Source organism: Amphiura filiformis, chromosome 9 (genome assembly GCF_039555335.1).
Source record: "Amphiura filiformis chromosome 9, Afil_fr2py, whole genome shotgun sequence".
In the NCBI taxonomy this organism is placed as follows: domain Eukaryota; kingdom Metazoa; phylum Echinodermata; class Ophiuroidea; order Amphilepidida; family Amphiuridae; genus Amphiura; species Amphiura filiformis.
The window spans coordinates 47,595,535-47,620,612 of record NC_092636.1 but is presented as its reverse complement, the minus strand read 5'-3'; the positions used below and the strand labels follow the sequence as shown (position 1 = coordinate 47,620,612).

Here is a 25,078-nt window from a genome sequence, read left to right as displayed (position 1 = left end):
GTTAGACTTCTCTGTAGTCCACTTGCCCATTTTGCATACTCTGGCTATTACTTTAACTTAAGCATAAAACTCTGATTTGTATTAATTTGTGTGCAATTGATAGATTTTCATCTATTTTCAGTCACCGTTATACCCTCTCTGTTTGTTAGCTTCCAAGTGGATTTTTACGCTTTCGCGATCAATAAACTGGTCGATTCCAAAATCAGAATTGTTCAGTATTTAAGTGAGCCATTATGCAAGATATGTTGCATTCAATAACATAACTTTACGTTTACTGTCACATATTATATAAACTCTTTATGACCATTTTACTATTAATTATATATAATACACATCAGTATAATTTTGAGTTCCAACAGGATGCGTTCATTATGATTAATAATAACATATTTTTATTTATCAAAATTCGACTATGGCATAGTGTAGGGACATGCAAGACAGGAAAATTGAACTAAGAATAATTCGAATGTTTAAAGATTCGGTCATTTAGTGACTGTATGGGCGGTATTTTAATGGCTGCTCCCGTGACTTGTACTCGATTTTATAAAAATCGATTAATTTATGTAAGGGTGTTTGGAGTTGACACATTACTCAATATACATATAGATAGAGGTATTTATTCACATATATACAAAGTCATCCAGTAGTTCCAAGCAGAAAAGTTTAGAAATATATCAAATACTGGAATTTACTTTTGCAAACTTGCTACGTTATCATGGTTATGTCCGAACCCCCAGATTTCATCAGGCACTACCACGTGACCAGGCCGTGTGCGTCTAAGAGTGCTATCTTACATGGAGACGAAAACAAGTGATTGGTTCCGCACTGGCACTCAACTGCTCAAGTTGGAGTCAGACAAGGATGTCTGTTATCACCTACCATCTTTAATATATTAGTTGAAATGCATTATGATGGAAGCTCTGTATGGGTTTGAGGGAGGAAACAGTGTATGGGGAAGATCTGTCAGATGATATTGGTCTATTGTATTATCTATTATTATTATTATTATAACTGCCCGTTTATAGTTGCAATAATGTCAAATTTAAATGGTGGCGTAGCATTATAATCTTTTCCGTCAACTGGCATATACTGCGATGTATACCAAGTTCTAAAGTATCGAAGTATCGACGCCTATTGAGCGCATCACTGGTTCTTTATTGTTTTGTACATTTTCATGAACATCAGTTTCAAAAGCAATATTTGAGTATTCTGGTGGTGGAGTTCGTTTGCCGAATTCCTCAGGTTCGTCGTCGTCATCTTGATTCGGTAAGGGTTCATAGCCTGCTTCTTTCCTATTGATGTTCAAGGCCGGACCCCATTCTTTGGTTGGTTTCAACGAGAGTTTCAGTCTCTGTGTAGGAAAATGAAAAGTAGTAATTGAAATGGTAAGTATACGTACACAAGTTAAATGCGGCAGTTCGTAAGTACGTAAGTAAATTCGTAAGTAAGTTCATAAGTAAGTTTCTAAATAAGTAAGCCCAATAAGTAAGTAAGTCCGGTAAGTAAGTAAGAGGCCCAGGTAAGTTGCTAAGCCCGGTAAGTAAGTAAGCCCGGTAAGTAAGATCATAAATGTAAGTACGTTAGTAAGCAAGTGAATAAATATGTAAGTTCTTTATTAAGTTCGTAAGCAAGTTCGTAAATATGTTCGTACGGAGGTCTTAAGTATATAAGTAAGTTCTTAAGTAAATAAGTAAGTTCGCAAATAAACAGGTAAGTTTGTAAATAAATTCGTTAGTAAGGGTGTAAGTTTACAAGTATGTAAGTGAGGAAGGTAGGGTTAGCGATTAAATGAGCATGCATGTACAGAGTAAATTAAGTCGGGTATTAAATCACATCTTATTCAATTTGAAAGTTTTAGAAAAATCATTGTTTTGATGCACTTACCTCTTTGAAAGTACCCTCATTCATGGTTAGAGGGTAAATCATATATACAAATACTACAACAACGGAGACGAAGCCTAGAATCCAACCAATTGCTTCTGCCCAGGGTGGGAAGATATAATCACCAAAGTAAGCTGGAGAGTAGTCGATGAATCCATAGATGAAAATAAACTGGAAACAAACAAAAGGGTTTCAGATTTATGTCTCCAAAGTTTAGACAAATAGTTATTTTACACGGGCTACAGTTGAAAAGGATAGATCTACGTCATGATGAATTTTGACAGTGATGAAAGTGGCAGCAGATGTGCGATTTCTGTTCGACCCAAAACCGCACAGAAACCCGGTGCTCCTACTGCAAAGAAGGATCTCTATTTTGTGGTGCTGCTATTGCAAAGGAGGGATCTGCGTCATGATGAACTTTGACACTGATGAAAGTGGTCGGAAGATGGCAGCAAATGTGCGATTTCAGTGGACCAAAAACCGCACAGATTTCAACATTATGTTATCACATGTGTACACTGGTGTATATTCCCGTCTCAAAAGAGCAAATAGTTAAAAAGAAAATGGTAGCATCGAGTTATTTCGAAAGTTTGAATTCTGAAATCTCTCTATTGTCTTACCAAAATAAGTGCCGGTGTAATAAAGTACCACATCGCCGACCATATTATCACGGCAACACGGGGTTGGGATCCCACCATGATTTTGATTTCATTCATAAACCGGTTTAGCCCTGTGTGCATAAAATGTTGGAAATGATAGTTAATAAGCCTGCATAAAAGGGAGGCAAAATTGTATTAGTCACAACAATGCGCATGTCAGATCAACCTATAAGCACAACGCCTCGAAACCTAGAGGTCCTGGGTTCAAATTCTGCTCAAATCAATCGCATGCTGTAATCTGTAATCATGGTAATAACTTCGTAGTGCCGACCTATTAAACGCCTAATTAAACACAACACAAAAAGAAACTCCGCACTTACATATCCCGTCATAAATCTAAACCTGCTCATGTTATGACAATTTGATTGACACGGTTGTGTGCAGCATCTTGTTAGCTCCAATTTGATAAATAAATGTAGATATTTATATAGCGCTTTATGCCGTAAACAGCCTCAAAGAGCTTTACATTTATTCCGCCGTTATTAGAATATGTCGGAACCACGTTTGCTGCCTACAAATGGCACAGGGGTTCATCAGTACAACGACTGTGACTACCCCTAACAGCTTCCCATTGCACCTGGTGGGGTGAGACAAGCGTGACAAAGCGCTTTGCCCAAGGGCGCAACACGGTGGCGGGACGGGGAAACGAACCCACGCACGTCAAGCAAGCTCTCAGATTATGAGTCCAAGGCCGTAACCACTGAGCCACCGTGCCCTCTATTTGATACCGTATTTGCTACCAAAAGCTCTAAATTGACAAAGATTGATTCCAGTATATGAAATTTGGTGCATTTTCAAAAGTTGCAAATTAAAATGATCACGCAGTTGGAATTTTCTGCATGGCCAAGCTCGCTTGCCCGCGAACAGCTCCTGTGGTATCATATTAGACATGTTAGAGCTAAGAAGACGCTACACACGATTGTGTCAATCAAATCGTAACAACAAGTAGGTTTAGATATATGACGGGTTACATAAGCGAGGACTTTCTTTTTGTGTTGCGTTTCGTACAAAGCGAAGTTTGTTATAGAAGTGACGTTATAATCGGATTAACTACCATAGCAATATATGAATACAATTTTATCCTTTTTTAGATCGCCCTGCACTACAAACAGATTGCAATCTAACAGGTGCGAGTGATCAGCATAATATGCATATTCTATAGAATTACGATACAGGTCTTTATCCTGTTCTTTGAGTGAGTGAATGTTGTAGTGCAGGGCGATATATTCAAAATTGTATTCATCTATTGCTATGGTAGTTAATCCGATTAATTACATCACTTCTACGGCGAGTTGACATGATGAAAACCTTGTTGAAAATATAACATATCCACTTTAAAGTTTATATCATAATAACGCAAGAATCAAGAAAAGACTACAACTACAAGAAGGGAGAACTTTCCATTGTTGTATATTATAATATACACCCCATATACACCCCACCCTATAAATCCCACCCTTCACATCAGTGCAGGGTAGTGAACTTCCCTGTTTGTTCTGAACAAATTCAGGTCATTTGGCGCACTCCATTTCAGGAGAGAATGAACACTGCACCCATCACCCCACACAAACAAAGACATTAATGTCAATGTCAATAGTTTGACAGAGTATAATGATTGGACTATTCCAGTTTCTATCTATACAACCCTTGTGGAAGACATGACCTTGGGGGCACTCGACTTTGGAAGTGACGGGGATGTGCGGACAGCAGTTCTAAACTAGGGGTTTTTTTCGGTGAGAGCCTAGACAACGTAAAAGGGGGGTCTTTCAGTGAGAAGGCCCCCAAGAGGGGTCTTTCTGTGAGACTGGAGAAAATCTTATCAAAACCGGGGGTCTTTCCGTCAGACTGGGGAAAAGTTGATACAAAATTTTCAAAAACTCCTCAAAATTTGAAAATCTGGGGTCATTCGGTGAGAGATTATCAGACATTTTCCCAAAATTTTGAAAAAAGGGGGCCTTTTGGTGACACTAAACCAAAAAAGGATCATTGGGAAGGAGGGAGTTCAGTAAAACAAAAACGGAGGTCACTGGGTGAGAGCAAGTTGAAAAATGGGAGTCAATGTGGCCGCACATCCCCGCCACCCATTTTTAGTGCATGAGTGCCCCCGGGATTGAAATGGTATCACCCATTCAGGTAACCCCATTTGAAACTCACACTTCTATCCTGTGTGGAAGATTTGAGGCCATAATAAATGGGGTGTATGGAGTACAACTGGAATAGCACACGGAACCTTCTTCCAAGTTCTTGGTTTGAGCTTTTAGTTTTGTTGTTGGTTTTTCATTGCTGTGGCAAAGCTCTGCCCCATATCTTTGTTACAATCAGAAAACTTGAATACTTTGTTTTCGGTTTTCGTTTTGATTTCTTATGTATTTGTCTGACGCCAAATCCTGATGGATGTAATGACGCTGATCAATCTGCACCCAAAAGAACTGTTATCTTTTGTGGTCGAATTTTCACCAGCTAGTAGCGGTTTATATTTATTGATATAAACGTCGCATACCATTGATGCTGAATTGACCACTCTTTATCTACTCACATTCGCCTAGATTGGAATGGGCTCTTGCAGTTGAAATCCATACACCTCTTATGGAAGACGTGTTCTTAATCTCCCACACAAGGGGTGTGAATTTCAAATGGAGCCATTCATTCAACTAACTCCATTTGAAATTCATATTCCCTGTGTTAGAGATTAAGGTCATATCTTCCAAAGGAAGTGTGTGGATTTCAATTGCAATAGCCCAATCTGACGTCTAGCCATAAATGAAGCATTTCCATCACGATAGGGTTATTGAAGGTTTCTTACTAGTGATAACATTGCTACCACTATCGTAATGTTCGTTTCTGAACAATAGAGAAACCCAAAACCAAGAACCTGAAAGGGTCCGATGTCTGAGAAATTTCCAGAATAGTACCACTTCCCGTAGTATCAAATTAACCTATTATACACTGAGAGCGAAAGTTATTCCCTTCTTGTAGGTACAGAGTCGACCCCAGAGGTACACTGTTGCCCAGCTACTTTGTGGCTACTCTAGAATACGAGTGTAGCACCAGTCGAGTACCAGTGTGTGCACTGTACATATATGATTCCGACGTGTGTACTCTGCAGTACCCACACAGGTACTCTGTAGTGTAACAATGAAGTAGCTGGGCAGCAGTTTACCCTTACCCCTGGGGCAGTAGCAATAGGATTCTGGTGGTGTAAGTGCTTAGCAAAGTAATAGTATCACAATTTTATCATACATTTTCCAACGCTTTTCAATAATAAATATCCATCACAAATTGTACGCCAAAAGGCGACAAGTAAGGCGCTTACAGTGCTAGTAACTAGCAATACATTACACATGTGTATGATATCTACCCTTGCACCCAATGCCAGGTAACAGAACCTTAAAAAGTACTAGGCAATCGTTTTAGTGCAATGCGAGAGAAGTCACTACATGCAATGCAACCGTAGCTTTTCGATGTATGGTGTACACAACAGGAGGGCAGTATTTCACATGGATAATAAACACGCAAATTCATAACACTATCCCCACTTTATGCAGCACCATCCTACTGTGTCTGCTGTGTCTTCGAAAAGCTCACGGATATGATTATGTCTTCAACAACATACACGAGTCTCAGCAACATATCATAGGTAATTCGTGATGGATATTCAATTGAATAAGCTTTGAAACAAAGTGGCCTGTTCATTCAAAATACACACATATGAATCATATTTATTTTGCAGTAAACCATACCTGTATACCTAGCCCCAGGATACGAGAGTAGTACGGTATGCATGGTATATGTGGCGCTGATGATTGAAGAGATGAGTAACAGTACATTACGCAGGTTATAATATACACACATCACAGAGCAGGATTCCTATATAGAGTACTCCATTTTAGTATTCCCAAAATTATTTAGTATTCCCAAAAGGTCGACTCATCCAAAAAGAGGTAGGGCCTACATTGTAAGTGTAAGATCTGGTCAAATCTAGATTGTGCTTCGAAGTCAACTCTAAAGGAATCTGGCACTGTGTTTGACAACACCACACTGTTGTTGATACGCTGCATGCTAAGCATTAATACAGCTCCAATGACACTTTCTTTTGACGCGACCTATCATGGTTGTTCACTCCCCCCGCCAATAGATCGACACAGTCTTAAATTTCGGGGCAATAGTTCACGATCTTCCGCGTTCCCCTCACGATCATGTCCTGTTCTAAATGGTATTATTATAGCCAGGATGGCCAATCGGAGATTTGTAGGGGATCAAGTTTTTGTCGGGGTATGGACATTGAGCAAGTATGAAAAAGTTACCACATCCGGCAATATCGACAACAGTATGGTTAAAAGTATACATAAATAGCTCGAAATGATGAATTAATTTTACAAAGATACTTGCAGGCTTAAAGTACATCCTTTTCTGTTACTAGTGAAAACGGGCTAAGGATGTTAGGCGAATTCTAAGCATACCTTGGAAAGTATATAACCTACATAAATTTAATTCATCATTTGCCTTTGAATATTACAATTTTGCAAAAGTTCTGCTTATTCAACTATATTAATTTAAAATGAGCACCCATTATAGCAGAAATAACACAAGATACTGTATTTTGCAAAGTCGCCCCTGTACTGTAGCACTATGACGATGATATCTTCGTCGTCGGCACCCGTACAAGCCGCACGTTGATTTTCTGTTTAGTTAAAGTTACACTCAAACCGAATTCCTATAGGTATAATAAATTGGAGACCGAATTAAAAGACAAGCTGGCGTCTGACGTCAGGTCAAAGTCGCAAAATGATTGGTTGCTGACATGCGCAGTACGGTATTTTGGTGTTGTTGACAGGACGTCATACGCAAACTAGTGTTTTTAATTCGGTCTTCAATTATATTCGGTGTGAGTGTAACCATACAGAAAATCAACGTGCGGTTGGGAGGAGTGACTTTGTTAAATCTCGTATGATTAGGCTACGAACTGTTCTTTTTGCAATAGCAGATCGTTCCCAACCGGGACTGGCTCGAGCAAATCTAAAGAGACTAGTATTTAAGGCTTTTCAAGTTGCCCATTCCCCAATGCACATTATGCATCGATAGGATTGATACTATGACATGCACTAAATATTGTCTGCTGAGCTACTTAAACATCCCTGCACGTGTATGACGTCGTTCCAATCCTAGCAAATTAGAGACAGTACGTAGCTTGAGTTGCACTATATATTAGGTTACTCTATTTAAATGGGGCTCAAAACGAAACTTATAAGTTTTCACATGGTCATATATTGAATCTCTGTCCATCAAAATGAACCAAAATTACACACAGGATTACTTCAATACTCTACTCTGATGACATGTCAATATCCAAACAGAGGTCACCTTACGGACACAACTGAAAAATGCACTGGCATGGAACCGCTTGCTATATCACATGTCACAGCCTGGAAATTTCGGCAATATAGAGTTTAAGGCACCTGATGAAATCCAAATAAATGAAGGTATTCGGGGGTGCTTATGTTCGTTGGGTAAGAGTATTATTTTTGTGAGGCAATCCTGAGACAGGATTGCCGTTACAATTGCTTTACACGCACATCAACATGTGGTCTGTGAAGCTGTTCCATATTAGTGCATTTTTGCTGTTGTGTTGGTCAACTGCTTGGTTACTGACATGTGTTTAGAGTAGAGTATTGAGGCAATTCTATGTGTAATTTTAAGATATGACCTTGTGAAACCTTGTTTCTTTTTCAGCCCAGTTTATATTTTGGGATCTATTTCACAAAAATAAGAGTTACGACGCGTCGTAAGCTCCAAACCCGTTGTCGAAGTCCCAACCCCATCGTAACCCTTCCATATAGGATTTACCCGTATACAGCTACGATGGGGTTGGTCTTCTGACGTATGTGTCCATAATGTAATAATCTAGTCAATCTAGAGAAAACCATGGGTATAGCTGGACAAAATTGCAAACAGAAACATTTTTGAACCCCTCTAGATCCCCCTGACCAACAGAGGAGAAACAAGAAAGTTGGGAGAAAATGGCTCATTTGCATGATAAAACAACAATGGTACGTCGCTTATCATACTTTATGTAGGGCTCAAATTTCAAACATGGTCGAACCTGTATGTTTAAACATTAATACTTGGGTAACAGGGCAAAAAGGTCTAAGCCCATTGAATTCTGTTAACCTTGACATATTTTGTGATGCTACCCAGTTAAAAAAAATACATTGAGATATGGCAAAGTACATTCTTCCTTTTTTCTCCTATATATGTTGTTCAGGAGAGGTTTTTACAGATACATACAACACAATCTTTCTGTTGCAATTTTGTCTTGGTCAATCCATGCATTTAGTGTAGTATGTTAATGGGCTTTGTTTAATGAGTGTGCTTGACTGATTAAAGACAATGCAGAAATGTGATTCTAATTATATTGTTGCAAAGATTGGAAGACGCGGATGTTTCTGTCGGAAAAGTACAAAATTTGCATATATTTATATAAGCACAAAAGAAAACAGAAACAAACTCAAGCCCAAGCAATTAACGCATAATAAACTATTCCAGTTGAAATCCATACCCCCCATGGACGACATGACCTTAATCTTCCACACAGGAAAATAAATTTCAAATGGGGTTAGAAACTTTGAATTCTGCACTCCCTGTGTGTGAGAGACTAAGGTCATGTCTTCCATACTGGGTGTATGGTTTTTCAAAACTTTTTCAAAACTTTTTATTCTGAAAAACAGTTCCGCAATTTTCTGGAATCAGGCGAACACATTTTCTCTACATTTTGTCAGATCATCAAAACTCGAAAGTTGAACGCAAGTGAAACGCATGTTTGTGTGTTTAAACAGACAAACAAACAAACACCTTACGATATGCCAGAGACCCTTTGGTATGTGGCAATTTAATTCAATCTGAATAGATCATGTAGATTTGGTGAGGGGCTGTGCAAGAATAATAATAATTATGAACCCTAGGGGAGGGTAAAATGGGGGTTGGGGCAAGAAAAGAATTTTGTGGCAAGTTAAAATAGGGAGGCAAGCAATTTGAAAGGGGAGGAGGCAAGGGATTGTTGGCACACATTTACGGCGCACCTTTTAAATAACACGTTACATACTATGCTCTAAAACAATACAGAAGCGTTCAAATATGCGAACTTTTGTGCTCGCTGTGACCATTTAAAGTTTTCAAATTGGGAACCAAAAAAAGGGAGGAGCTAATATTTTTGGGCAGGCTGAGAGGAGGGCAAGCTGTTTTTAGCAGGTCAATAGTAGAATCAAGGAATTTTGGTACACCTGTTGGAATTTTTGACCCCCTGGGCTCATACACATGCCAAACACATCGAAAGAGTCTCATGAGAAAGTTGAAGGATAGGGTAAATGAGATCAAATGCGGCAACTTACCGTATACGTAAGAGATCACTAAGACCTCCAGGAAACCTAACATCATTGGGCTAAATCCAGCTGAATACCAATCGAACAGTGTCATCACATATATACCGCCCTGCATGATAATAATATAAATATAAAGAACCAATAGCTTTATAAGAAAAACTAACTCAAATGGTTTATAAATCATCAATGTTAAAGATGAAGGATTTTTTCCGCCATTTTGTACTTTTATTGGTAAACGATTTGCTGAATAATCTGATGGTACTTTTCCACTCTTGGAAGAAATAATGTTTGTGTGTTCAGAAGGTACTAGCAACATCATATAATACTTAATGATTGCATCTTGAACAATCTTGTACTAGCAACATCATATAATACTTAATGATTGAATCTTGAACAATCTCGTTCGTCCAAGATTGCATCTTGAACTTTCGCGGTTTCATCTTGGCCGTCCTTCTTGGCCATGCATACTCCAAAGGGCTGCGACGGTCAATCTGTACTGTCACGTACCTGCGTTGTCAATGGCAAGCCGCAAAGAAACAGGACGATACACACAACCAGAATTGTGATAGGCTTCCTCCTTCGTACGACAGGATATTTTTCTACCACCTCGTCAACCACCGCTGTAATTACAGTTTCTAGAGTGACAAACTAAGAGAATAACATACAAAGACGATTAAAAAGTATTAACTTTTGAAGGCAAAATCATGGATGCCTGATAGAAATCCTGCATGAGTATGTTGAATAATAAGTATAATTGAAAGAGGTGTGCGGCAAGGATGCTTACTTACTCCAGTGCTCTTTTCAATTTATGTCGAAATTATTACTTTGGGCTATAAGGAAAGAGATGAAGATAGGATAGCAGAAAATAATACTTTGACCCACCAACGGTGATACAATTGAAATTGACAGGTAGAATCCTTCAAAGCCTCGTATTGCTCTGCCTTTTTTACCCACAATCCTTAACGGTGCCTTATTGCCAACAGCATAACCCGATGACCGTGCGTAGTTGTAGAAAGACTGAAGGATCCAGTCTAGTGCAAACCCAAAGTAAAAAAATGGAGAATGAGCTGGCACGGGCATCGAACCCGCGATATCGACTTTCTGCATGCTAGACACCAAAGGCAATTGAATACATGAATACAAAAGCCACCTAAGTCCATGCGAAGTTATTTTGAGAGAAAAACCCGTGTATCATTTTAATTCCTTCAGTTAGATTTACCTGGTCAATATGGTAAGTTTTACGTGCAAATGAGTGGATTAACCTGTATTAGGTATGACGATTAGCATTTCAGGGACTTCGTGGGGTTCATTTTAAATTTTGGACTTAGGTGGTTGTTTGAATCATATACAAAGACAACAATGTTAGAATGAGATTACCACTAGTAAGATAATACAAAATAAAGCACACAGGTATGTATAATGTTGATAAGCATTCTGCCATGTAATATAAACCACACACTTTCCTTTATTAAACCCATTTTTTGTTCAAAAGTCATTCTCTAGCAATGAATGTGTTACAAGTGGACTTTTATACATACTGGATTTCAATCAATGTGTTACAAGACTCAAATCATGGAATTGGGTGATTCTTTCATACATGCTATTTTTCACATGCCCAATAGACACAGAGAATGAATTTGAGTTGTTCTTTCATGCATATGACAGGCCTATGTATAACAACAATTTCCCATGCTTAACTCAATTTGGCCAAAGTATGGACTTAGGTGGTTTTTGTATTCATATATTCAATTGATTAGCAGGGAGAAGCGATAGCAGGGCAGTAACATTAAACATCTATACCAGCTTGTTAACTAAACCTCGCGAATGAAAATGAATGTTATCTGTATATATCTGCCATGATTACCTACCTCACTATCCAGTCCGAGCGTGATGAGCATGAAGAAGAAGAGAAATGCCCAAAGTTGTGGTACCACGGGTATTCTTGAAATAGCTTCAGGATAGGCCACAAATGCTAGACCCATGCCTAAGGAGACAGGATAAATAAAAGATTTGCTTTAATTTCGTACTATTTATCTGAATCGCATCCTGGAGTGGATTACTTGGAATGATATTGACCGTGAATTTTCAATTGCAACATTTGTCAATCCCTCGTTTCAAGTAATAAGTTTTTCGTTTCTCTTTTATTCAGAAACAAAAAAAAAATAGCGGATTAAATATTTTAAAGCTAAATTTATACATAGCTGAGCGACAGCGATTTGTTTTTACCCAATGAGCATGATGAGGTAGAGCGATTTTTCTCTTTCTCCCTCCCGCATCCCCACACTCGATATCTCCTCTCCCCTACCATGCCCCTACACACTATTCAACTCCACTCTCGAGCTCTCCTCTCTCTCTTCTTCCCTTCCTACTTCCAATGCTCTCCCCCCTCTGTTTCGTTTTCTCCCTCCCCTTACCCTCCCCACACACCCCAACACTCTTTCCCCCTCTCTCCTCATTTCTTTCGAGTAATAGTAATAAATAACTTGAATAAAAGTAAACTAGCGTATATTGGAAATCATATAGCTTTCTATCGATCCTCCTGCATGTGATATGCAAAAGAATAGAGTAGAGTATAATAGTGTATATATTGCTCGTGAATATTGCACTGCGAAAATAATAAACTTCTTTTGTATATACTTTGATCAAGGTAACTTCAAACCTGATTCCTTGCGGTCACACGATTATGTAACAAACTGAAATGAAAATCGAAACGGCTTTCTACAAGTTTTAAGCTTCCAACAATGGGTACAGAAAAAGGTATTGGTAATGACGTCAGTCAAGAGCTTAGGCAGGATAATAGGAAACCACGTGATCAAATCCAAAACCAATACCAAAACTTATTATTTGAAACGAACGACTGTATTTCCCTTTGATATTGAATATTTGTGAACGTGGCACGCAGCCGTTCTTCACCCTGCTGCCGAATTAATCAATCAATCAATCAATCAATCAAACTCACCAGCATCGATAGTTTCATCAATAGGTACTCCCATATCGTATGACATAAACCCGATAATACTGAAGATCACTATGCCAGCGAATATACTCGTCAATGCTCCAGATATGACGATTATAAATACATCTCTGTGTAAAGAAATAGTTGTAGAATATTAAGTTAATTTCTTGCAATATAATGTAATTACGAGTTTCCCCGTCACTCCGAAACACCATCAATCCGAACCACTGTCAGTCCGAAAATCTAATTGAAGTTATAAGGTTAGGGTTAGAGTTATGGTTATGGTTATGGTTAGGGTTAGAGTTATGGTTGACGTCTTTTTCAATTACATTTTCGGACTGACGAGGGTTCGGATTGACGGTGTTGATCGGACTGACAGGATGTACCCATGTAATTGCATCTTTAGTGCAATATCCGTGTTAGTTTTAATAAGTGGGTACCTATTATTATGTTAGTTTGTAACAAACGTTACCGCAATTCGTAATTTACTGAAAGTGGCAAACTAATTTTTCAGTATGTAATGGTATTGTGGGGTATCTATATTTAATTCACTTTAATGATACTATTGAGTTCAAAATATTTGTGTATATAAAAAAAACAGTGATAGTTTGCTGTTATGTTTTCAAAATATAATAATAATTAGCAACAGAGAGGCGTTACTCGGTTAAATGTGAGATTATGGCACTTTCATATTGCGTAAAGAGCATTACAGTAAATAGACACTATTAAGCATATTAAGCCAGCTAATAAAAACACAAAAGCATTCACACGAGCTCTGGATAGCGAATTGACATGACAAGTGATTGCAAAACGAGATGATTGCATCGGTATATTGCACACTAAGAGGCTTATATGATAATCTCAAATATACAATTGAAGCGTTAGGGTTAGGTTTAATGTTAGGCTTATGGTTAGGGAAATCTCATTTGCATATTTGACACTATCGTATGAAGCCACAACCGACTTTTGGTATACTTTTGTCACACATTCGATCTACCTGAACGTATTGTTATGGAATTCATGGTAACTGGCTAAAGTAAGCGTACCGCCCCAGCCTGCTCCGAAGGACGCAAACACTTGATTAGCGGCGGCTCTCCAAACCTAAATACATTATATATATCACAGAAGGAAAGGATATAGTTTATAACTGAAAGTACGCCGTACAAGAAATCATAATGCATACACAAAAATGCGCCATTTTGCCCAGGGTCAGGGTGAGGACCAAGGTAATGCCCCGGGATAAATGTAAATAGTAATTAAAATTACTGGAGTAGAAAATTCGGCAATTCCGTTTTATACCATCGTGACGTCATGCAATTACGGATTAATGCTGTATACTATAATTGAGGACCAAATTAAAAATACTAGTTTGCGTCTGATGTCAGGGCAAAAGCGCGGCGTGATTGGTTGCTGACCTGCGCAGTACAACATTTTGGTCTGGTTGACAGGACGACATATGCAAACCTGTCATTTTAATTCGGTCTTCAATTATATGATTGTAACCGCTGTGTTTATTCCGTAGGCTTACCTGTCACACACTGGCTAAAAGTATTGCAACATTGCTGAAAAATAGAAACCTATCGCTACTGGATAAATTTCTAATTTAGTTTGCCGAATTCTTCTTTTTACCGAATTTTGCAATACTTTTGGCCAGTGTGTGTATAAATGGGATAAAAGGGTGTCTTGAACGCTAACCTGAAGCTGTTATTGTGGAATTCATGATAACTCGCCAGAGTCAGGGTTCCGCCCCATCCAGCTCCAAAAGAAAAGAATACCTGGTTCGCTGCAGCTTTCCATACCTGAATTATTCAAATGTGAATTAATATCCAAGAACTCGCATTTCTCCATCATTGGAAACCGTCAATGCATCTCAATCATGGGCAAAATATTTCACCATTCTGATCTACTTGCTAATAAATGGCTACATATTCAGCAATCAGACACGCCCACACCACCACACACTACCCTTAATGTTGGTAAATGTGAGGGAAACTTCGGCCATGCCCGCTACAGCATCGCTACAGTCCCATTACATGCATCCCCGCTATAGCCTCGCTCCACCCTCTGGGGAAAGAATGATGGATTTCATGCCCTGCGAGGCTCTTCCATTTTGGAATTCCGTTAGTTGCGAGCCTTTACTACAGAAATCAGCGGCCGGAGCCCAGATGGACCCGGGAGATGGACTTGCGACCTTGAGTGGAGCGAGGCTGTACAGTGGGGTTGTAGCGAGGTTGTACATTTCCGAGAGCTTCGCAAATGACGTCATCTGTTTTTCATGCCAAGGCCTCACAAAATCGGTATTTAAAATACCGAACATATCCTCAGAGTTCCTCGGAAGAAAAGTGATGCCCGGTGCCTAGACCTCGGAAGGAGAAAATTGTCCCCAGAAAAATGGTATGCTTTAGTCCAATTATGGATTCCTTAAAGCGAGGTGGATGACATGCAGGAGCTATATTTTTTCCCAGCTTTAGCTCTTTAACTAAACAAACTGCAGTGTGCGTCTTGATATTAATACATTTATCTTATAGGAAATGAGTTAAGGAAGCCAATAATCGCATTGATATGGTCTTATATAGTTCTTGAGTTAAGGCCAATAATATATAAAAACGAAAGTTTTTGGCGTCCCCCTCCCGATGCACATGGGATGGGAATTACACCCCATATATCAAGCACTGGAATTCACTTTATAAAACCCATATATACTATTCCTAGTTATTCCTCTAACTTTGTGCTGTTATGTGTCAGCTTTATTTGTGTCAATGTTTAAAAAAAATAAAAGTGCAAACACCGCTAGGTCATGTCCCCCTTTGATCCACCTCACAGCAGCATTCGTCATTGGCCAAGTGTTTTTAAATTGCGTAAAAAACAACTTGATTTTAATGCTAATTTATTGCATAATCTAAGGAAGTCTGACTACCTTTTTTAAATAGCCGATTGGGGGATTTTCGATGAAATATTTTCTGTGTAAAAACTGAAGCATCCTAATGTATAAAAGAATATATGAATATTAACTGCACAACATAGGCCTATATAACGATTCGTGATACCCAATTGTGGTACAGTTGATGTCGTTTAGGAGGCAGAGAATTTTATATACGCCAAAATATTTTTTGAATTTAGTGAAAATGAAGAAGGCCCACCTCTGCCGAACTAAAATTCCTTTTTTATTAAAATTTCATATTAGGGAAATGGGGCTAAAACAACGAACAAAGGGCGATGACAAAACCCGCGAGCGCGCCAAAAGGAAAATACGATAAAAGAAACACCTGGACCAAAGATCAAAGTTTGACTTTAACCCGCGAAATTAAACGATACTTTTTAATCAATCTACTCGTAACTGATGAACGCCTTTGATAATTATATATAATCATGATAATAATGCTTACAAATATAGAATGATATGAATATTGACATATTTGTTAAATATTGGTCATAATTTATTTTAAAAACCGTCAAAGCAAACAATGACAGGTGCAAGTAGGGCTGTCATCTCTCACGCATTTGGGCACTTTCTCACGCCCAGGTAGTAAAATCTCACGCATCGTCAAAATATAAAAATATAGTTTCAGAATTATTTTTTTCTCGATTCTCGAGCTCCCTGTCGGAAATACCAGGGGTCACAATTATCAATTTTAGTCGGCAAACAATACTTCTATCCCGGTATGCCCCTGTTCGACAATACGGTATCTCACGACAAGCAAGGCAAAATTTGTAAAAATTAAGCATAAATAAACGGATAAATTACGTGTCTTTTAAATGCTATCTTCCAGTGCACAGATAATTTTTCTTCGTAATACTGACTTTTCTTGTTACTTAAAGCCATATTATAACATTTGCTGTTGAGGACGCCCTCACTGATTTTTTAAAATTAATTTTTACACGATTATATTGAACTTTATTGAACCAATATACCCTGCAAAAATCCAGACTCTCGGTGCTGTAGTTTTGTCAAAATCGGAGATTTTGAATAAAAGCGATGGAATTACTAGTCGAACGCATACACGATGTTCATAACGGTTCATAACACACAGTACGTACACGGCGTACGGGACGGTGCTCTACACAACAAAGGGTCGTACCACAACATGACCGAAGGAGTGGTATGTATTGGCGACATATGCGCTGGTAGTAAATTCCAATTTTCTTTGCTTTGCCGTAGTTGTTCGGCTTAAAATTAAAAGGGGATATAAATTATCTGACAGTAAAAACTAACATTTTATGGCAAAGAAATGCTAATCTATTTTGTATGAAAATGTTATAATATGGCTTTAATAGCATTATTTTGCAAATTAAATCTATATAGTATAACTAAAATTTGCAACTCGGTTTGCTACGTTACGTCCGAAAATATTGGACTTCATTATGCATCTGATTGATGATGATGTGACGTCAGATGGTGCATGATGAAGTCCGATGTTTTCGGACGCAAAGTGAGTTGCAAATTTTAGTTCCAGTATTAGATTTAATTTACTCAAATAATGTTTTGAACTACTGGATGAATAATCTACACCAAGAAATTTTCATTTAAAGTATCGCATGAAGCCTCTTACCTTTGCTTCTTTAAGCATTTCAAATTGTGGTGTCAAAAAGTATAAAATTCCATCCACACTTCCAGGTTGCAGAACTCCGAGTATAAGTAACGTTATTAAGACTGCATACGGGAAAGTAGCGGTGAAATAAACTACCTACACAGCGTATAAGGGAGTAAACAGAATAATTCATAATAAACATTATTAGATTCTCTTAAGTTATTGACCAACTTAAAAAAATAATTGATGTTTTAATTGTGTTTTGTTGTAAGGCAGAAACAAATGTCTCAAAGCTGCCGAGTATGTTCATTTCTACGATACTCATTTGTTTACGAGAAATTGACCCCGAGAGGTGACCAACCCCTAACCCCATTTTTTTTACAAAAATCTTGGTAAAAATGTACATTTACTTTTTTACAAAACTGTTGGTAAAAATATTTTAAAAGCATTGTCGATTGAAAAGACTCTGACTTACGGATTTTACACCAGAACAACACCCCTGCCCAATGTCAAAAATAAATCTACGCCACATGCATAAATTAACTGAAATAACAAGAAAATTATGTTACTTACTTTCCCCGAAGACTTGACACCTTTAATGATACAAAAATATACAACAATCCACACCAAGAGAAAACACAAACACAAATCCCATTTAATGATACCAAGATCATGCAAACCGTCTGTTACATCCAAAACTACATACCTATAAAGTAAGAATAAATAAGAATAAAATATTAATTGTATTTTTAAATATGATTATTAAAGCCTTACAATAATAATTAAACACCACGAAATGAATTTTCCCCTTCCCACAAAAATACCCCTGGCCTTAAGAAGAACATAAATTTTACAACAAATTTGGCCTCCTAACATGCCTATAGCAAGGTTTTGGATAGAAAATGTACCGCTTTAGACTCAATTTACAAAACTATAAACACTACTCTATAACAAACAAATTAACGAAGAATAGGAAATTACATTTTTGACCTCTTTTAAAAACACGTCGCGGGTCCATTTTGTCCCGCAAAAAACGGGGTCCGAAAACATAACACCGGCAGTAGGCAAGAACGCCGGTTTTCTCGCCCTGGGAATTTGACAACGTTGTGTAAGTAATAATGATGCTTTCAAAAATATTTTTATTTTGAATGTCTATGATTCTATTTATGTATAGCATATTGTTTATTTGTGTTTGATTTGAGCATTAAAACACCCAAATTAAAATGTTCTGACAAAAGTTTTTGACATTACAGTCCTTTCAGTAGCACTGTATTATTCACCAAGCCAATTTATATTGGAGCCTAGAGTGGGAGTTGGTCAGGGCTAATGTCGAGTAGAATTTTCATAGCCAACGATCATCAAATCTCGATTCAACGTCGACAAGTTGTCAATAAAGCAAGTTCAAATATTAAGTTTACAGACCAGGTTATGAGTCGTTTATGTACATCAAAATATAACTGTCAATTACAAGTAATCATATTAGTATGTACATCGAGCGGAAAGAGTGGAAAAAGAGTGATAGAGTGAAATGGATGACAACCCTTTTTTGAGTGGAAAAATTGCACTCTAAAAGGATTGAAAAAAGTAGTCTGTATACTCTCAAAAGAGTGAATATTGGCTAAAGAAAATGTACTTTCTTTCATTTAGAGCGGTTTCCACTCAAAAACGAGTTTCCCTTTGTTCAACTCCTTGAAAGAGTGGAAATTCACTCTTTTACATTCAGAGAGTAACTTGTCATTACAAAATGAAGTCTTTTAATCCAAATCATTGTCAATTATTACTTTGTTATACTTAGAAGTTATTTCATGGTAAATAATTCTGATCTTAAGGTAATACACTATTTTAAGGTGTTGCGATTTGGTAGTTCACAACATCTTGCGAATGGTAATGAGCTTTGGCAAAAATTGCATTGCTCATTTCCTTGCGAGCGTGTAGAAGAATTCAAATATCACAGAAATGATTTTGTAGGTCCTGTGGTTCTTGAGTTATGTTGTAAAGAGGGCTGAAACAACAACACTTTTGTAAAATGTACATAATTCATTAACAACAATAAATTAAGTAAGTTTTCAAATTATATAATTTGTAGAATGAACTTTTGCAAAACATCAAGGTGTTATTTGTCAATAACTTATTGATCTAGAGAATGAAAATCGATTTTTTTGGTTGCTTCGACCAACAACACCTCGTCTACCCTTAAGCTTATCTCTAATATTTTAAATGAATAGTCTTTGTCGACAATTAGTCCATCCTTCTCGACAATCGGAAAAATTGCTTTGTCGACAATATTGTCAACAACAGCTTTGTCGATAACAGCCCTAGAGTCGGTGAAGGACTGGTGCCCCAGGTTTATTTATTCTCTGATAATCAATCATTGCTTGCTTGTTTATTTACGTTGCTTACTTCCAGTACTCTTCACTTGAGTATATTCTAGTCACATTCGGATCCAAAGTAGGAGTCGGACTTGGAGATGGTTCCAGTGTTATACCGCCCGGGTCCTTAGTCTTCGATGGTGGTTCCCAACAATCATCCGTATTCCATGTGTGATTGCATCCTACCCATGGTAAGGGATTTTGGCATGATGCAAACATGTAATATACAGCGTATGCTATAACTATGTTGTAGTATAAACAGAAGAATACTGAGACTAGAGCCATACCGTATCCAAGACCTATAAATTGAATATTAAATTATTAACATATCAAATGTGAACATCGGTGCAGACTTCAGATCAAAAACTGTGGTGAATATAATAGAGAGGTTGAAGTTGCGATTTCCAAACGCCATGATTGTACGCCCGTTTATCTATTAAAAATCACTCTCCTGAGACGGAGAGAGGTCATTGACGATTCTTCACGTACGGCATGAACGTGTGGGCAGCGTAGAAAACGCACAAAAAGGCATTTAAGGATATTATTAACGGAAGTCTCCGGCAATCACAACATTATGCCTTATATGTTAGGAAAATTATTATCAAGCACGAATAAACTTATATTTACCATAAAAACATATAAAAACAGCCGTGTCTCAACACGCGATATTCAAAATTCCCGGTGCCGAAATTGTCTATATGTGCAATGACGTCCCAGTACTACAATGAATGCTGGCGACAGTTGAGTACAAATAACCATGACGTCATTGCACTAGATATTTTCGGCGCGGGAATTTTGAATATCGCGTGTTGAGAGACGACTGTTTTATTCGTTTTATCATGGTCAATATGAGTTTGTTTTAAATAAAACCATGTGATTCGTGCTTGATAATTATTTTTCTAACATATAAGGCGTATAATGTCGTGATTTGCAGGAGACTACTTCCTATAATATGATCCATTTTGTATGAAAGAAATCATTATAATAAAGCAACAATGAGGTGTGGAAAGTAGACTTCATTCGCGCGCGGTTCTGGCCATAATATGCGCGGTTCTGGGAGTATATAAAAAGAGATTGCGATTGGGATCTTTGATACAAACGCACGGAAATTAACAGTTTTGTACATTGGTCACGCGGTTCGTGTAGCGTGACTGTTTGTCGCAAAGCTAGAGTATCATTTTGAAAATAAAATCATGATATAATGTCTTAATCTACAGAAATATTATTATTATTATTATTTTGCAATCATGATTTGGAAAGCACTGAAAAACAATTAATTTCAAGCGGCATGTTAGTACCGTTTTAATATCAAATTCAGGCTGAGTAGGCCTATACGTTTTAATAACAAAGACCTGTATATATGTGCCCTTCTGTGACCTAACCCCGTAAACCCTGACCCTAATTAGCATATCGTGATGGTCTTTCCTGAATGAGACGTCTACCAAATGTTTTTGATAGGCTGGCACTATTGATGAGCCCTAATTTGATTGGCAGACCATTGTTGAACCATATAGACTGTGGTTGAACATGGAATTATGGAAAATGGAATTTAAAACATTTGTTTTTGGACACATGACATTATGTTAATAAGAATGTTAGTGTGTCACATCCAGATTTAATAATCCTCGTCTCCGGAATCATCGAAGTAACTTCCGATGGTCACTTTTGACCAATGGGGTTAGGCTACTATTAAGTAAATAGCAGCTATCGGAACAATCACAGAGATTAAACTCACAATGACGAACTCTTGACTAATCTATTTGACTCTTATAACCTTTGTCATGATGACAAAGGTTAAAGTCAAATAGATTAATGCCATGTTTGTATTTACTCTGGTTTGTATTTATCGTGATTATTTATACCCTTCGAATATATCGATAAACCAAATAGGATTATAATAGTTGGACAGGCGAATCCGTCCAGGACCATAAAAATATGTAAAGTCACTGAAAATAGTTGATTTATCGAGAAAATAACATTAAATTATTTTATTTTCAGAAATAATAATTTACAAAATACAAAATGATGAAACTGAAATGTTGTGTCCGTCTTTGGGATCGCGTTCCCTATATGCCTGAGCATAAAGATTTAAGTTTGGTCTCTTTTGACATGCATGAAAACACCATGTCTAGCTTATTCATTATAGGGTTATACTACATGAATATTTTTAAAATGCAAATGATATAATGGGAATGTGGGATTGACGGATCTTTGAATGGGTTATTCCAGTTGAAATCCATACACCCCCTATGGATGACATGGCCTTAATCTCCCACACAGGGGGTGTAGACTTGAAATGGAGTCACCCATTCAGGTAACCCCATTTGAAAGCCACACTCCCTGTGTGGAAGATTAAGGTCATGTCTTCTATAGGGGGTGTATGGATTTTAACTGGAATAGCACATGATCAGCAATGGCTCAAGACCGATGTAGCTGGAGGAAACTTGTATAGTCGCCTGCTCCGCAGCCGAAGGATGATGATGATGATGATGATGATGAATGTCCCTTTAATTTTAGTATTCCTTACCTCTAAATAAAGGAGCTATTCTCCAAACAGATATACAGCCAAGACTTGCAAATTGCCCAAGACACAACTCTAAAAACATTATTGGCAACGCCGTTACAAATAACATTATGAGATATGGAAGTAGAAATGCCCCTGAAAAATAAACAAAACTAACTTTAATTTACAGTTACATTAATTCGTATTTTTTTAAATCATTAAAAAGTGAATGTGTAATAAAAAGGAGAAAATGTCTATATAATAAATGGGTGAACAAATCGTTTTGGACCTTAAAGAGTACGGATTATTTTGGGGGAGGTTCCGCGAGTTGCACTCGTAAGTTGCAAGTTGCACTCTAAGTGGAAAGGGGCACTCTAAGTGGGAAATTTTTTGACATTGTATTTTGTATTGTATCTTCAAATGTAATCATGGTAATGATGATAGTGGACATTATAAAAACCTGGCATGGAAAATCAAATTTGACAATTTTCACAAAAACTGTCATATATCTGCGGTCCTATTTGGATTCCTTGTATCATTTCCTTTGAAAATGTATACTTGATTTTAAAGATACAAATCAGACAATACTAAATAATATCTAAAATCTCCCATTGACCCCATGCCCACTGGAATGCACATTATCTCAAGCCAGTAATGCTAAGCAAAACAACATTTGAATACATAAACATGATAAATGTATCGTGTATGTGTCAGAGTGAAGTTCCCGTTGTGAATTTATGCCAAGAATTTCTTATCATCATGATAAGGCCAAATAAAAATAAAAATATATATGTTTCTCGTCCGGGTTTTTAAAAATTTGGATTCTATTTTTATTGGAAAACGACGCTAAATACCTGTATTTGGCACCATATTTTGGGTATATTCGACATACAGATATCTGAGAAAAAGGAGGAGGACCCTTTTTATTTTATTGTTTTGAGAGGTAGGCCCCTCTAGTGATCACAAAACTCTTCTTAAATGATGTATTAGGCATTTACAAAGCTGTAAAATAAGTTTCAACTTCTGAAACATCTTTTTCAACCAGTTATAACTGAAAGTTTACAAAATAAAAAGAAATTTGAAAAATCTTTAAAAAAGGAGGAGGGCGCTGACGAGAAACATGTATTTTTTTTACTCGGCCTAACGTTCCAATGCTTGGTTGTGTGTGGTTGAAATAAAGCTTAATTCTTGAGGTAGTTTGCATGAGTCTGCGATTTCTTTCTTGATCAATTAAATTAATTAAAATCGAAAATTAATAAAAAAAAAATAATAAATTGATTTTTTACTTACCGCCACCGTTATCGTAAGCTAAATAAGGAAATCTCCACACATTCCCGAGTCCTATAACATATCCCATAGACGACAGGATAAAATCTATTTTATTACCCCATGTTTCCCGCGCTTCTACTTTTTCCTTCTTTACTACCATTTTCACTTCGGGTAATTTCTCCACATCATTTGTACCGTACGTCTTGGATACCCCATCTGACATTTTCGGGGTTTTATCGGCTTGCTACAGTCGACGGAAGATTATCCACTCCAGATCAAAGCTGGTTTCAAAATGTTGATAATTTAAAGAACATGAAGAGCTATAAAGGCAAGCAATATTTCAATGCAGTTGTATGAAAGCTTCTAAAAACTTAATGCAACTCGATAAATGAATCTGTTGCCGCCAGAGCAACATGAATACTCGACTCGCCGCTTCGTTTGTCACTTGCTTTTCTGGGTCACAGAGTAAAGAATCGGCTTTGGTTGTTGGGTCGCGTAAAGCACAAAAGAATCTGCCTTGTTTTTCCAGTTGCTCGTTTTGTTTACCAGTTGTGACTTAACCCATTTTATCCATCCTTTACTTTAATATTTCGAATTTAATTTTAAAGGCGACATCGAAGAAACAGTGGTGCAGTGATCAAGGTGGTACAAAGAAATTTAAGTCCGGCACGTACATGTATATTCACCCCGGATATTCACGTGTTTGAAAGGAAAATTTTTGCTTCTATTCCAAGTGTATAAAGGTCAAAATTCAAGTTAAAGTGCTTTGGTTTTTATCAGAAGCACGTGGGTGCCTTGATATGGAGATAACCATATCTTTTGTTTATAGTAAAGTACTTTTAGTATGTTAGGATCTTCGGGTATTCATTGTACAGGCTGTCCCAATAAATAAAGGTCAGTCTGGCAGCGGTTGTACCACAATTTTTATAGAAAAAATACGTCATTAGCTTTTATACAGAAATAGTATAATGTATACCTATTTATTTTCTACTTTGTGTGAATTTCTCATATGAAAAAAATGCTTTGGTACTGGTCAAATGAAGTGTTAAAATGTTGTTAAAATGTTATTGTAAAATATTTTGTCAACACATAAATAACATTAATATGTGTAGTGTAGGCCTAATGTTTAGAATATCTTGCAGCAAGTTTTCAAAAATGTTTTTGATTGTTTTTAAAATGTTTTATACCCTAATATATACCCTTTACACTTTTTGAGGCTGTTAGTTGTCCCGTTCCAATTTTCTCAGTCGCAACATTAATAAACTGATTCTATTGAAACTTTCAGAGAATTGTCTAACAAATATGCTAATTATATATGTATTTAATACTGCAATCAAAATAATTGTAGTTCTTAAGAAAATACGTCAAGGCTTGACATATATGATGGACTGTAAAGGAGGCTGAGGATGCAGCATTGGACCGTAGGACTTGGAAGCATCTCTTGAGCCAGGCAGCAGGTGCAGAATTGCATGAAGCTGACTGGTAAGAAAGTAGGTAGGTAGGCATGTAGGTAGGTAATCAAAGTTGTAAATTTGT

General features: G+C 37.2%; 1 protein-coding gene across 1 annotated transcript; it reads right to left on the bottom strand.

The window, feature by feature from the left end:
- Nucleotides 1-412: 412 nt before the first annotated feature.
- LOC140161071 (sodium- and chloride-dependent glycine transporter 1-like) lies at nt 413-23,933 on the bottom strand. The gene is made up of 13 exons (XM_072184459.1): nt 23,564-23,933; nt 22,298-22,429; nt 19,802-20,069; nt 17,975-18,107; nt 17,423-17,557; nt 14,568-14,671; nt 12,876-13,000; nt 11,785-11,900; nt 10,424-10,564; nt 9,926-10,025; nt 2,502-2,611; nt 1,885-2,052; nt 413-1,351 (listed from the first exon to the last, which is right to left on the bottom strand). The coding sequence occupies exons 1-13, from the start codon at nt 23,763-23,765 to the stop codon at nt 1,109-1,111; spliced, it is 1,977 nt and encodes a 658-aa protein (XP_072040560.1). The 5' UTR covers nt 23,766-23,933; the 3' UTR covers nt 413-1,108.
- Between the last annotated feature and the right edge of the window lie 1,145 nt (nt 23,934-25,078).